The 15,965-nt window shown below is 49.7% G+C and overlaps 1 protein-coding gene across 4 annotated transcripts in view; it reads right to left on the bottom strand.

The window, feature by feature from the left end:
* Window positions 1–15,965, bottom strand: part of HIPK2 (homeodomain interacting protein kinase 2) — a 195,239-nt gene that overhangs the window by 169,312 nt on the left and 9,962 nt on the right. For 2 of the 4 annotated variants that reach the window (XM_021078551.2, XM_085005253.1), the window contains exon 2: window positions 9,897–9,957. The exons of the other annotated variants lie outside the window; for them this stretch is intronic. In XM_021078551.2, coding sequence (XP_020934210.2) covers window positions 9,897–9,933 — 37 coding nt within the window. In that variant the 5' untranslated portion in view covers window positions 9,934–9,957. The remainder of the gene's footprint in view (window positions 1–9,896; window positions 9,958–15,965) is intronic. 4 annotated transcript variants of the gene reach the window in all.

Below are 15,965 nucleotides of genomic sequence, written 5' to 3'. Positions count from 1 at the left end.
CAGGCACATGCACACATGCTCAGAAATGGTTAGGTTTTCTTTTTCTTACTTTTTTGGCATCACCTGTGGCACATGGAGGTTCCCAGGTCAGGGACTGATCTGAGCTGTAGCTGCAACCTACGCCACATCTGTGGTAACACCAGCTCCTGAACCCACTGTGCCAGGCTGGGGATTGAACTGGCTACACCATAGAGATAAGCCGGATCGTCAACCCACTGCGCCACAGCAGGAACTCCCAAAGGCGGGATATTTTATTTTATTTTTTTTTTGTTTTTGTCTTTTTTGCCATTTCTTGGGCCGCTCCTACAGCATATGGAGGTTCCCAGGCTAGGGGTCCAATCGGAGATGCAGCTGCCGGCCTACACCAGAGCCACAGCAACATAGGATCCAAGCCGCATCTGCAACCTACACCACAGCTCACAGCAACGCTGGATCCTTAACCCATTGAGCAAGGGCAGGGATCGAACCTGCAACCTCATGGTTCCTAGTCAGATTAGCTAACCACTGAGCCACGACGGGAACTCCCAAGGCGGGATATTTTAAACGTTCTCCAAGCCACCCCTCCCCCTGCCCCTCCCCGCCACAGATGCTCTTCTTTGGTTGGGCGAGGGCTGCATCTCTTTCATCACAGTGGCTGTCGCCCTGCATCCTCTGCCCCATTGTCAGCCACTTCCCACCCTGAGTCTTCGCCCAGCTCACAGTCATGAGCCCCATGGGTGTCCCGGAGACCCCTGAGATGGAGCAGGTCACAGAGCTGTTCTCCACATCCCAAACGGTCCTGCGCTGATCGAAACGAAATAACGTTCCCGTGTGTCCCGGTTACCCCCATGCCAGACCTCGCTGCCCTCCCGATGCGGAGGCTGCCCCGGATTTGCTCACGTCCGCACTCCCCTCCCTCCCTTCTGAAGCGCTGAAACGCCACCGTCTTCCTGGAGGCACTCGGAGCTGACGCCTCGGCGTCGGGACCACTGCGCCCAACATTCCCTCGGTTCTCATTCTTTTAGGATTTTATTTTAAGGAGCTGCTTCTCCAAAGTCATTTCCGGTAAAGCAAATCCTGGTTCTCCTCAACCCATGTCGCCTTCTGGAAGGAAAGAGAACAGAGCCGCACACTCGGCCGAAGCACGTGCGGTATGGGCCACACCTGCTCCCCTGAAACGCAAGGGGCTTCGCTTCGCCAGACCTTCCAGGCTGAGACTCCTTGACTGAGAACAGTGGTCGGTGCCACCACCACAGGCTGAACGTCTGCATGTCTGACCCCATCAATCCCCAGGAGACCTAGGTGACAAACAAGGCCGCAGGGAGCACAGATTTGTCCCCAAACCAGGAAATCAACTCCAGGTCCACACCCCACCAGAGGGCGTCGCCACCTACTCTGGGAGGGCACAGGTGGGCATCTGGCCCGAGGTTCTTCTGTCCCGGCAGGTGGTGACCAGGCTGAACTACTGGACGCAGGGCTCTGACCCAGCGAGCCTCAGATGCTGCTGAAACGTTCTGAGAGGGACATACTTGCACACAGTGGCTGCCTTGCCAGCACAGACAGGGGCAGAGGGGTCACTGGCACTTCCTGAGAGAAGCCTCTGGTCGCAGCCGAGGGGCAGGAAATAAAAACCCAGGTTCCAGAGGAGCTGGGTCAAACTGGAAATCAGAGAGGACGAGCGACCACCGGTGGCTTCTCCATGCCATGCCGAGACCAGCCCAGCTCTCTCGGAGGGAGAATGCCAGGTCACTCGCCCGACATGGGGAACACAGGAGGAGAAGTGAGAGGGTACCGGAATGAGGTGCCTGATGTCATGAGTGATGGAGCAAATGCCAACCTGGGACCACGCAGGGAGAAGGAGCTCTCCCAGCTCCATGTGTGTGTTTCCCGACAAGAAACAAAAAGTCTGGTGCATCGGAATAGCCAGCCTGTCTTAAAAATAACTTGTTTTAGGTTGAGCACAATAGGGAAAATGCAAAAGGAAAGCTTGCCTATGACTCTTAAGGCTTCCGAAAACGTCCACTTCGAGGGTGCAAGGATGGCACGTTGGTGCACATGTGCTTGTGTGTGCACATGCACATACACACACACACCCACACACACCCTGTCTAGCACAGTACAGGCAGTTAAAAAGGTAAAACTGTTCCTTTCATTGTGCCAATCAGGAGATGGGGAAGGCGCCAGGCGAGCAGGCATTTAAAGCAGATTGCCCCATTTAGGAGATATGATTCTTGGAAATGAAGACTGGCACTCTTCCTAGACTAAAGGTTGCACTGAATAACCAAGGAGCAGGAGGGCAGCAGCCTGGGCTGCTGGGCTTCAACCTGACTTGAGAGGTGAGTGCCACACAGGAGCCAGGCATTGCAGCACAGACAGAAAAACAAGGAATGCTGGGGCTCCGGCTCCCCGCTTCAGCTCGGGATCGAGTCCTGTTCATCCCTGCGTCGACACCGGAGGAAGCGGGGTAGAGCTGCAGGTCAGGCCCCAACTGCTGGGCTGGAAAGACGACGCAGCCCACCCAGCCCTGTCCTTTAGGTTCAGAACCATGTGAGGTACAATATCACTGTATCTAAGTCTCTCGGGAAAAAGGAGGAGGAATGGGAGATGCTCGGGGTTGTCACCTGGCTTTGGGTCAAGGCCACACCCTCCTGAAGCTTCATTTTGAACAGAAGCAGGTGTACAGGGACCTTTGGGTGGCGGTCACGTAAGAGCTAGAACCGCATCCTTCAGATACATTCGGCCAAACTGGGACAGTTCCACTGTCTCTCAGAAGTCACCGTGCAGGTCGCCTGGCCCAACCACACATTTTGGACCTCACTCTCCAGCAGCCTCATTGAAAGGTGCTCAACCTGAACACCCCCAGCTGTAAGGGAGCCACTGATCCCCAGGCTGTCCATTTGTAGAGAGATTTCGGCATTAAAAAGTTCTTTCTGACAGTTTGATTAAACCTGCTCCCTGTGGCTTTCGAATCACTGGTCCCAACTGGGTCCACAGCTACCTTTTAAAAATCCATCTGCCCTTCAGATTTTGCTTCTGTCTCGTGCAGTTCAATTCTCAGTTAGTGCCGTCAGCTCGTGTTTTCTTCTAGCAAATGCAGATGTTTCCAAACCCTGTTCTACCTTCCCTGTCTCTCAGGTTCAGATACTTTAGGGAAATCTACCTAAAAGAAGGAATCACTGAATTAATCCTTCTCTCTCTGTCTTTCCCCGACCCTCAACCCAAGTATGCCTAAGGACGTAGTAACTTTTTTTTTTTTTTTTGTCTTTTTTAGGGCCACACCCACGGCATATAGAGGTTCCCAGGCTAGGGGTCCAGTCGGAGCTGTAACCCTGGCCTACACCACAGCCACAGCAATGCAGGATCCAAGCCAGGTCTGCGACCTATACCACAGCTCACGGCAACCCCAGATCCTTAGGCAACCCCAGATCCTTAACCTACTAAGCGAGGCCAGGGATAGACCTGCGTTCTTGTGGATATTAGTCAGAGTCGTTTCCTCTGAGCCACGACGGGAACTCCAAAGGCAGTATTCGTAAGTCACATCTTTTTCTTTTCTTTTCTTTTTAGGGCCATATGAAAGTTCCCAGCCTAGAGGTGGAATCAGAGCTACAGCTGCCGGCATACATCACAGCCATAGCAATGCCGGATCCTAATCCACTGAGCAAGGCCAAGGAATTGAACCATCATCCTCACGGATACCAGTCGGGTTCATTAACGCTAAGCCACAATGGGAACTCCAAAATTCACATCTTTTGAACATAACTGGGGCAGTATAAAAATCCAGTATTGTCAGTCTCGAAATCCCTGGACAGTGATCAAAAGTCTGCTGCAAACTCACGCGCACGTGCGCACACACACACACACACACACACACACACACACACAGTTTGAATCTGCAAAACAAAGACTCAAAGGGTCAAGCTTTATGCTAATAAAAGGGGTATCCATGAGGGAACAAGGTAAAGACAATTGTGTATATCTTTCTATATGGCTTAAATTTAATTATTTTAACTTTCAAAGAGAAACGTAGAGAGAATGACTTACAAATTCCCATATAGGGAGTTCCTGTTGTGGCTGAGCAGGTTAAAAACCCTACTAGTATCCATGAGGATGCGGGTTCAATCCCTGTCCTTGCTCAGTAGGTTAAGGATCTGGCGTTGCCATGAGCTGTGGTGTAGGTCACAGATGAGGCTCAGATCCCGAGTTGCTGTGGCTGTGGGATAGGCTGGCAGCCGTAGCTCCAACTGGACCCTTTGCCTGGGAACTTCCAGATGCCACAGGTGTGGTCCTAAAAAGCACACACACACACACACACACACACCCCATATACCTGCCACCTAGATTTAACATTTGTACACTTTTAACCTTTCACTAATGTAAATAAATTACCTCTCTCAAAAAAGCTAAATTTGAAAAGTTCTTAAACTGAAAAGTTGAAAGATGTGAACTAACCATGTGCCACGCTGGGGACACAGTCACTCTGAAGAAGAACTGATTTTTAGAGATTTGTGAAGACAGTTTTTAATTGCTCAGGTGACCCTTGAATAACACAGGTTGAAACTGTGTGGGTCTACTTATAGGCTGATTTTTTTTTTCAGTCAATATATTGGAAAAATTTGGGGAGAGTTGTAACAATTTGAAAAAACTCACAGATGAACTGTGTAATCATAGAAATACCTGCCCCCCGAAATCAAGAAAAAGTTAGGTATGTCATGAATATATGTAGATATATAAAGAACACACAAAATATGTGTTAATTGACTCTTTGACAGGTAGGTAAAGCTTCCACTCCACAGCAGGCTATTAGTAAAGCTTTGGGGGAGTCAAAAGTTATCCTTGAATTTTTGGCTGTGGAGGCGGGAGTTGGGGCCACGAACCGCTGCACTGTTCAAGGGTCAACTGTAGAATCCTAAGTTGGACGCACTCTAAGGACAACACAAAAAGTACAAAGTTAAACTTTCCTTTGCAGTTGCAGCAGCATTTGTAATGATATAAATAATGTAAATGTTGTAATTTCAAAACTGTACTCCGACATTTATAGGTTAAATAAGAAATAAAGATTTTTTTTTTCTGTAGAAGAGAAAGGAGTTTTTTTGTAGTTTTTTGTTTGTTTTTGGTCTTTTTAGGGCTGCAACCACGGCATATGGAGGTTCCCAGGCTAGGTGTCGAAGTGGAGCTACAGCTGCTGACCTACGCCACAGCCACAGCAACGCCAGATCCGAGCTGAGTCCAGAACCTACACCACAGCTCACAGCAATGGTGGATCCTTAACCCACTGAGCGAGGCCAGGGATCCAACCTGCATCCTCATGGAACTCCAAAGAAAGGAGTTATGATAAAATTGAGGAAAATAAGTGAAAGCAGGGGACTATTTAAACTGAACATTAAATTGGAGCTTTTTTTTTTTTGTCCAAGCCCAAGGCATGCAGAACTTCCCAGGCCAGGGACTGAACCCATGCCATAGCTGTGACCTGTCACAACTGCGGCAATAGTGGATCCTTAACACTCTGAGTCACAAGGAAACTTCCGTTTCAATCTGAACTCTTAATTTTTAACATATATTTTCCAACTCTGTTCACTTAATTCTATAGAAACGAGTCACCTCCATAGCAACAACCTCCCCTAATGCCCAGATTGTGGTCTCTAACACCACTGTCCAATACCCTGCAAAGTCCCAAGATAAGCCTGGGGCACTTGTGCCACTTAGCAAGAAAGCTTTTCAAGATTATGGAGGTTCTGGGAGTTCCCGTTGTGGCTCGGTAGTTAACGAATCCGACTAGGACGATCAGGTTGCTGTTTGATCCCTGGCCTCGCTCAGTGGGTTAAGGATCCGGTGTTGCTGTGAGCTGTGGTGTAGGTTGCAGACGCGGCTTGGATCCCGAGTTGCTGTGGCTCTGGCGTAGGCTGGTGGCTACAGCTCTGATTAGACCCCTAGCCTGAGAACCTCCATATGCTGCGGAAGCGGCCCAAGAAATGGCAAAAAGACAAAAAAAAAAAAAAAGATTATGGAGGTTCTGACAAAAGTTCACAGGAACCAGCTGAAGGAGTCTCCCTACCTAAAGTTATAATAAAAAAGATTAATGATTAAAATGCACCAAAGCAATAAAAATCCATGACTATATACTGATAAAAAGAAAAGGCAGGAGTTCCCTGGTGGCCTTATGGTTAAGGATCTGGTGTTGTCACTGCTGTGGCTCGGGTTCGATTCAAAGCCCACAAGCCTTCTGTATGCCATGAGTATGGCAAAAAGAAAAGGCAAGGAAAAGTCTCATTTCTCACTATTTGAAATGGCTATCATTCAACTCCTTACTTTGAAAACTAATGATTAAAGGGTGAGGACTAGCAAAGATCCTGCCTTTCTAATCAGGATCAAGGTAATCAGATGGCCCCAAGTGAAGAAGAAAAAAATCTATTTCATATTAAAAAAATGAAAGATTTAGAAAAACACTGTTTTATTAAAACCCAACGAATACACGTAAGTTCAGGCAATAATTATCATTTGGTGCTAAAAGCATTCAGTAAGTGGTGAGTCGCTCAAAGTTACACCTCAAAGATCACTTTTTGGTGTCAAGTGGGGGGAATGAAACTGCCTGGCAGAAGGTCCAAGGCTGCCATAACCCTCATCCAGGGGTCAACCCGGGCTTTGTTAATGCTGGGTCCCTGGAAGGTGGAAGAAGTGCCCAGAATCACCTCAGCCCAAAACGAACTTGAACCCATCCCTAGAAACAGGAAATGCAGGGGTTGAAGAATCCAGCGCCACGGCGCCCTCAGGAAGGTCTAGAAGACGAGGGCTTCTAAGGACAGCTGGCCCCTTCCGTTAGGGAGAGACTCTGCTGGGTTGGGAGACAAAAAGAAAGTTACAACCAGGGGCAGTGCATGGTCTTAGAGTAGATACTGATTTAGACAAACTGGCTTCAAAGTATACTTGGGGGCCAATAACAGAAATTGAATGTGGGCAGGGAATTAAAGGAAATTTACTGAAATAAAGGTTGGAAATGGTTCACTGAAAAAAGCAGATTACAAATCAGTGCTACATCATTTTGGTGTAAAAAAAAGCATATGCATATATACATGTATATACACACACATGTATATATATACACATATGTGCGCGTGCACACACACACATATACACACACAGAAACACACAGGAAAAAACCTACAAGGATAACTGTGGTCATCTCTGGAGAGAGGTAAGAGAAAGGGGGAGAGTGTGTTTGGCTTACCTTTACTTTCTAACTTTTTATAATGCACAGGTAATGTTTCCATAATACATCTTTTAAAAAAAAGCTAAATGAGGCTTTAAATTTCATCACTGCTAACCTACTAGAGACCACCTAAGAAATGACGTGTGCTCTTTCTACAATATGCTAAGTGGTCTGCCCACCTGGAGCAGGCAGGATTCTTGGGGTGCCCTTGGAATCTGCTGTTTAGATGATCCTCTGGCAAGTCAAAGCTTCTTCCCCAAACTATGGCAAAGCTGTAGGAAGAAACTAATACCAGCTAAGGTCTCAGAGGGATGAGAGGATGGTTTGAGAGAAGAAATTAAAGTCAGCATTTATTTATTTAGTTAATTAGTTAGTCTTTTTAGGACCACACCCACGGCATATGGAGGTTCCCAGGCTAGAGGTGAATCGGAGCTACAGCTGCCGGCCTACACCACAGTCACAGCAACACCAGATCTGAGCCCTGTCTTCCACCTACACCACAGTTCACGGCAATACCAGATCCTTAACCCACTGAGTGAGGCCAGGGATCAAACCCATGTCCTCATGGATCCTAGGTGGGTTCATTACTGCTGAGCCACAAGGGAGACTCCGAGGTCAGTTTCTAAAAGGGGTACCAAAATGCCTCCTCAAGCACACTTTACCTCTACTTTCCTGCATGAAAACATTACCAGCCAAAAAAAAAAAAAAAAAAAAAATAGGAGAAAAGGGAGACCAGTAGGCCTGAGCAGAGCTCTCGAGCCCGGGGAGAAAGCCCTGGACTGGGTGTACCCGAGGGCATAACCACCCTCAGACAACAAAGACCCACGCTCACAGCCATTTCCAGACTCACTTGTCACGATGGATCTTCTCTTTAATCATCATTCTGAAACTGACTAGGCAGACTAGAGGCTCTAAGAGGGTGACTTCTCCCGGTTTCTGTATTGTAGCTTCATACAAAGATCTGTATGAACAAAAGTTTGCTGTGTACAATCACTTACTGATTCCACAAGTTTTAGGCCAGGTCTACAAAGTGTGTGAAGGCAACATGAGCAGACAAGACGCTGTGTCCCTGGCTCCTCTCCTCCCGGAGCCAGCAGCTGATGCAGGGGCGGCGGGGGGGGGGGGGGGGTGGTGGAAAAGAGACACACCTGAGCACCTGGGCCCTGACCACTCCAAGTGTCCCGAAGGAAGAGCATGGGGTGCCCTAAGATCAGAGGAGTGCCATCTAATTTACACGGGAGGAAGTGACAAATGTCACTTCCGTGTGACTGCTGAGTGAGCGGGAGCTGGCCGGGCAGAGGGCATGCACACATTCCAAGCAGGGAGATGGTGTGCAAAGGTGCTGAAGCAGGAAACCGCAGGGGACAGCCACATGCTGGAAGAGGCCAGGATGGGGCAAAGGGGAAAGGTGACCCACAGTGAGACCGTGGAAATAAGCTGGGGCCGTGCTGTCGCCGTGTGGAATTCTAGTCCACGTGTGCTGGGAAGTGGCTGGACATCGTAAGTGGGAGAATGATTAGACCTAAGTTACCCTTAAAATCCACAAGGAAATCAGCTGGAAGCTCCAGAATGGATGTGGGCGGCAGCTCAGGCGGGCAGTGCGGGTGAGACACAGAGGTAAGTTAGACCAGGTTACCAGGGTCCAAACGACAGCCTGAGAGCCAAACCCAGCCCAGGGCCTGTTTTTTGAAAATAGAGCTTTACTGGAACACAGCCCCGCCGCCTCATTTATGTATTGTCTACAGCTGCTTTTGGTACCACAGCAGAGCTGAGCCACTGTGACACCAGCCATTTGGCCTGCAAAGCCTAAAGCATCTACTCCCTGGCCCTTTACAGGAAGTCTGCTGACCCGTGGACGAGGGGATGGCAGTGGAGCAAGAGAGAGGTTCACCGTGGAGAGCTGATCTGCACTGTTCGCAGATTCCGTGTTTGCAAATTTCACCACCTTGCTAAAATTTATTTGTAACCTCAAAATCAATCCTCAGCAGGTTCTCTTACAGTCATCCCCGGACGTGTGCCTGCTGCTGAGAAAAATCTGGGCTGCAGGATGCCCAATGCCTGTGTTCCCAGTTGAGGTCAAACGAGGTCGTGCTCTGCCCTCTTGTTTCAGCTTATACTATAAGCAAGGATACTGTCCATGGTCTATTTAATGCCATATTTTTCATTGTTGATGTGTTTTTTTTATTGGGGATTTAAATTTTTTTTTTTTTTTTTTTTTTTGCTTTTTAGGGCTGTACTCACAGCACATGGAAGTTGCCAGGTTGGGGCCGAATTGGAGCTATAGCCGCCGACCTATGCCACAGCCACAGCCATGCCCGATCCGAGCTGCATCTGCAACCTCCACTGCAGCTCATGGCAAAGCCATATCCTCCACCCGCTGAGAGCCAGGGATTGAACCTGAATCCTCATGGATACTAGTCAGGTTCTTAACCAGCTGAGCTACAACGGGAACTCCTGTTGGGAATTTTTAAATGATCCGCAAGCACAGTGATGACGGGCTGTCTAGAGTTCCAAAATGCAAGCAGGTGGTGATGTATCTTTCAGGAAAATACATGTGTTAGGCAAGCTTCATTCGGGCATGAGTTATAGTGCTGTGGGCTGCAAATTCAATGCTAATCAATCAACAATATATATTAAATAGGTGTCTTTAAACACAAACACACATAAAACAAGGTTACATACTGATCAGTTGAGAATATGACCAGCGACTCACAGGAGGCTAATCCAAGGCGCAGTGGTTCATCCAGCATCTGCAGTGACTTCACAGGCCACGGCTACAGTGGAAAGCAAGGATGGCTATATTTGAGAGGCGCAATCAATAAAATTCGGCGACGGATTACATGTGAAGGAAAAAGGAGTCAGGATGACTGTCAGGTTTCTGAGGGGAACTACGGGGCGGAAGAAGATGCGGTTTATGGAAATAAAGATTTCCAGGAGGAGCACATATTTCAGACAGTTGACCAGGTTTTTTTTTTTCCTCTTTTGGCCACCTCTCGGCATATGGAGTTCTCTGGTCAGGGATCCGAGCCGAAGTTGCGACTTACACCACAGCTGTGTCAACGCCAGATCCTTTCACCCACTGCGAAGGGCTGGCGATCGAACCTGTGTCCTGGTGCTGCAGAGACGCCACCGATCCCACTGTGCCAGAGCGGGAACCAAGACTTTCTTTTCTTTGTACACGGAGAGTCTGAGATGCTCGCGAGACACCCCAATGGAGATGGTGCATAGGATGCTGGCTTTATGACTTTGGAGCTCAAAAAAGAAATCTGGGTAAAGACACAACTTCAGGAGTCCCTGGCACAGACAGACGGCGCGTGGCCCTCGGGCATGGTATCCTCACCCGCCCCCAGAACTGGAGGAACTCTTTCCCTTCCCGACTGAATGGGCAGGTGATTTTAAATCTTTATCGAGGTGGTCTGTTTAATATAAAAATACTTACGAAGGGAAATTAACCTGATGGTATATATCTGGAACCTGATAAATATCCATAGCCTTTGGCCTACTCATGCTTACTTTGGCGAACTGATCCTCAAATTCAGACACTGCTTGATGTTAGATAGAAAAACTTAGAAATAACTGCTAGGACACCCAGAAACAGCATCGATGCAATGTTACACTGACAAAACGACCGATATTTTCCTCGGTGATTGCTTTGACAGATTCCAAGCTTAGAAATTTCAACCCCTCCAGAGACTGAATATCCACTTTTAGCTTCAAGCTTTTTCTAAAAATGGATTTTTCTTTTTTTTCCTGCCCATTGACAAATTTACCTTTACCAACTGAAATGCAGGAGGCTTCAGGGTAGGGGCTTTCGCCTGTTTTGTTCGCACTGAATGTACTCGACAGACTTTTGGTGACGTTGACATTCCAATCAGGCAGAATTTATGCTGGGCTCGCGAGGATGTCAGGTGATAGTATCTGCTGAGATTTTTCAAACTGCTATCACGTGGTCCCCGTCGCACTTATTAAATCAGGTTTCCTCTCCCCTCTGCTTCGGGTACCTCCTTCATCATCTATTAAATGCTCAAAAACAGGGCCTTAAACCTGGTGCACCTATTGTGTGTACAGACGGCTCTGTCAAGTGTTGTGTCGGATGTGAAGCTTTATAGTTCAGTTCAACACACGGCAGAGGTGGCCCTTCCACCACTGCGCTCTTCTCTCAGACCTGATTCTTCTAGGCCCGCCACTTTATCTTTCAGGAGGATCAACAGAAATCAGTTTCTCAAATGTTAAAACACTTATCAGATTTATTTATTTATTTATTTATTTATTTATTTATTTATTTATGTCTTTTTAGAGCTGTACCCGCGGCATATGGAGGTTCCCAGGCTAGGGCTCCAATTGGACCTGTAGCTGCCGGCCTACACCACAGCCACAGCAACTAGAGATCTGAACCACATCTGTGACGTACGCCACTGCTCCCAGCAACGCCGGATCCTTAACCCACTGAGCAGGGTCAGGGATTGAACCCACGGCCTCATGGATGCCTTATTCAGATTTTGATAGAAACAAAGAACATTTACATTTGGGAAAGAACTGGCTTATTTGCAAATTTCACTCTCTTTTCAAGGTAGGGTTGGGAAGACCCTCAGCAGCCAGAGCCCGGTGTGCGAGGGTAGGCGCTCTGGGTGCAGCATAGAGGCTGTCTCAGCTCAGCCAGGTGTGAGCTGCTGAACCTTCCAGGGCCTCCACAGTTCAGCCCAGTGGGGGCAGACCCTACCCTGCAGCATCACCGTGAGGATCTGATGAACTTATGTGCGAAAGCTTAGAGAAGAACTGGCAGCAGCAAGGGCTTGGTAAGGGTTTGCTGTTACCATCTTCTCATAACCTTCTTTTAGACGGCTGCATAAGATTATTCTCAGGCATCTGTTTTCACTGCTCAAATGGGCTCATGGCTTGGCCGCCCTTTACCCTCCTCCACACCAGCTACTGGACTAAGTGCTTCACGCCCACCACCTCATCGGCTCCTACTGGACGGAGAGGAGGCAGCAGGACAGCAGAGCCCCAGGGAAGCGACATCAGCGCTCTTGCACGTCAGCCCCACTGCAGCTGCCTCTACTCCCAGAAGGATCCTAGGTCCTTCCTATGAGGGTTAACCCTGCATCTCCTGGCTGAGTGTTGCGTACACCACTCCAACTGCTCGCCAGGCTAAGAGCACGCTCAGGTGTCAGCAGGGTTCGAGCCCTGGCTTATGAGATCCTGAACTTGTTATTTAATATCCATAAGCTTCAATTTCCTCTTCTGTAAACAGAGAAAAATCACAGAGCTATTTAGTTGGTTACTAATAATCTATTATTCCTCTGAGGATGACACCTACCCATTCTGCTCTGGGGCCCCAGTGCCTTGGCGCATGAACTCCAGGCTGGCTGGCTCTGGAGAACAGGAGAGGAGCCCCTGCGTTTACCGACAGGCCCTGGAGAAGATGGGGCCTCAGCCCTCAGACCTGAGGCAGGAAGGCTGGAGGCTGGGTCCGCACCAGGACCTGTGGCTTCAGGAAGTCATGGCCAAGAAAGGCTGCCCCGGCAGGTCTGACGCCCACGGGCCCAAAGCAAGTGCTCAGCCACGAGGCTCCCACCAGATTCAAAACACGGCCTGCTTTCTCATTCTGGATGCATTCCTCTAAAACTGGAGTTTGAGACTAGGAATGCAAATTCTAGGAGCTCCCTTCGAGGCTCAGTGGAAACGAATCTGAGGGGCATCCATGAGGACGCAGGTTCGATCCTTGGCCTTGCTCAGTGGGTTAAGGATCCTGTGTGGTGGTGGGCTGGGGTGTAGGTCACAGATGCAGCTCAGATCTATGTTGCTATGGCTGTGGTGCAGGCAGGCAGCTGTAGCTCAGATTTGATCCCTGGCCCTAAAAAGACAAAGACATGCAAATTCTCAAGCCCCGCCCTGAACCTGCTGAAACAGAAACTCTGAGGGTGGGGCCCAGGGATTTGTCTCTGCAAGCCCTCCAGGTGAGGGACAGTTTCCAAAGTTTGGAGACACACTCCTCCAAACCAGGTCCCCACACAAGCGCTCCCCAGAGGGAGCTCCCCATGCACCTCCACTCGGATCCTGACCCTGACAAGGAGAACGAGGCAGATGAGCAGCCAAGGTCAAAGTCAAACAAAGAGCAGAGGGTGAGGAGCCTGGCTGGCTGTGGGCAGAAGGGTGGGAGATAATAGGAGGTGGAAACCGCGGTGAGATGACATCACGGGAGGCCGGCGGGAGAGGCTGTGTGTGTCAATGGCTGAAACACACACAACAGAAAAGCTGCTGGATTTCCTGGGCTCTCTGTCAAGTTTCACTGTAGGAGGAGCAGACTGGTTAGCGAGCTCTCCCCAGCCAGCAACAGGAAATGGGGCAGTTTCATCAACTATGCTCTGTGGAGCAACTCAAAGTACAAGATCAAGGTTGAGGAGGGAGAGAAAGGAGCAGAGGATCCAGTGAGGCAACCACTGGCCGTGACCTGTATAAACCGGAAACATTTCGAGTTGCCGCTGTTGACCAATAATGTCAACCTGCTTTACGAGCAATAAGTCCCCTTAACAGCACTGACCTTAGAACACGGCAACGGGGGCTCTGTCCTGGAACCCCCTACCTCCGAGGTGTCCCCCAGGGTCACAGGTGTGTCCACTCACAGGCTGAGCACCTGTCCTCCTTCAGCCACCCCTCTGGGGCCCTGGGACCCCAGGAATCCCTACCTAGAAGGCCTTGTGCCTGCCTCCTGGCCTTCGCCAGGCAGGGCCCGTGGTGTACACAGAGGCCGAGCAGGTGGCCAAGGGGCATCCCTAGGTCTGAGGGCATGAGGAAGTGGTTGGAGGCTGGACACACAAACCAGGGGTGGAGCGAGAATGGTTGGGTCGCAGGCCTGGTTTGGCACCGCCCCCCGAGGATTCACCCACGTCAAGTCAAGCCATCCCTCAGTACGAATGGCCCTGAGTTCAAATACTGTGAAGGGCCACTCATGGGGATGGAAGTGCTTCCAAAGGAGGCTGGAGCAGCACCAGACAGAAGGCACACCAACAGGACCCCAGCCAGGCTCAGAGCAGCCTGCTGAAGTCAGGTCACATCAACAGGAAAGAAGGATTCAAACTGTACTTTGGAAAATTAACGTTCTTCTTTTTTTTTTAAAGCTGCTGAAGGACTGAAAAGTGCTGTGAAACCCATCACAACTGTCCCGGTTTCTCTTCTGTGATTTTTTTTTTTTGGCAGGGTGGGGGCACTGCTAGGGGTCCAATGGGAGCTGCAGCCACTGGCCTACACCAAAGCCACAGCAACTCGGGATCTGAGCCACGTCTGTGACCTACACCACAGCTCACGGCAACACTGGATCCTTAACCCACTGAGTGAGGCCAGGGATCAAACCCATATCCTCATGGATCCTAGTTGGGTTCGTGAACCACTGAGCCACAAAGGGAACTCCTCTTCTGTGATTTTGCTGGTTTTGTTTCTGTTGTTAGTAAGTAGCTCATGGGGACAAGCTGTGAATTTTCTCAGGGCAACATAAGGAGCAACTTCCCCAGAGAAGACTCTTTAAACACTGGAGCTCAGGGCATGTGGCTTCGCTTTGCTTGGAACAGTGGGTAACAGTCCCCGGGGTGGGGGGCAGAGGGAGAGCTCAGGGAGGCACTGTGGGCAGCAGGGCACCTGGGAGGCCCAGAGCCCAGGTCCCGGCTTTCAGACTCGGGGGAAGGTGAGTGGCTCTGACAGTCCCATGGGGACCATTGCTGAGGAGCTGCTGCCAGCAGCAGGGAAGCTCCTCTTGGGGGTCAGTGCCCTGGAACGCCTGTGCCCAGGGCTAGAGTGGGCATGGGGGTGTCTTGCTCCACCCCCCTCCAACGCTCAAGGTGATGCTGAGGCAGCCGCTTCACCCCTCTGGGCCTCAGCTTCTGCATGTGTCAAAGCAGGATCCGAATGGGCGATGACCTCCCTCCGGTTATACTGAGACCCTGTAAGATCCTGCAATGCCGTGAAGCCAGGACATAATGTGAGAGAGTCTAGAGAAAGAAGAGAGTCTTTAGAAAAAAACAGAATACAGCCGTGCCTTGGTATCTGAGTATTGGTCCAAGACCCCTGCGGATACCCAAATCCGAGGATGCGCGAGTCCCTGGAATAAAACAGCGTAGTATTTGCACATCACCCACGCACATCCTCTGGTATACTTGAAATCGTCTCAAGATTAGTTATAACACCTAATACGATGTAAATGCTATGCAGATAGTTGCCGAGCACATGGTAAATTTAAGTTTTGCTGTTTGGAACTCTGGATTTTTTTTTTCCCCAATATTTTCAGTCCACGGTTGGTTTAATCTATGGATGTGCAAGCTGTGGACACAGAGGGCGGACGTAAATATCTTGGTATTGCTAACACGGCACGCTTCCCTGGTTCGGGCTCACCGCTAGAAGGGGTGGGGAGGTCAGCGGAAAGGAACGAATGTTGGCTGAACCCCCGGGTCACGCTGGCAAGTGTTCTGCATACGCGCCTCCCGCATGACCCAGACGGCTGTGGGCACCCCACGGCGCTCCTGCCTTCCCTCACACCTCGGGGCTCCCAGTCCGCCTCACCCTCTGGCGGCCTCATTCCCTCTCCGACGTCCAGGCCAGGAAGCATTACCTTCTTCAAGCATCATTTTGATTATATTCGTCCCTTCTCCACCCCATAAAATGTCTCTTGAATCAGAACCTGTTTTAAGCCTTTCAGCAACTGATCCCCAGCACTGGTACCCTTAGCTGCTGCTCTGCTCCGGGCTCCCCACTCCAGCTGAGCAAAAATTACTCTGCAAATGAATGCCCTCCT

This window comes from Sus scrofa, chromosome 18 (genome assembly GCF_054392235.1).
Source record: "Sus scrofa isolate SSC_HxYL_T2T_F1_AM1 chromosome 18, Sscrofa_HxYL_maternal_Yorkshire_Landrace_v2.0, whole genome shotgun sequence".
In the NCBI taxonomy this organism is placed as follows: domain Eukaryota; kingdom Metazoa; phylum Chordata; class Mammalia; order Artiodactyla; family Suidae; genus Sus; species Sus scrofa.
The sequence above is the reverse complement of the archived record's forward strand: the minus strand, read 5'-3'. Positions and strand labels throughout refer to the sequence as shown.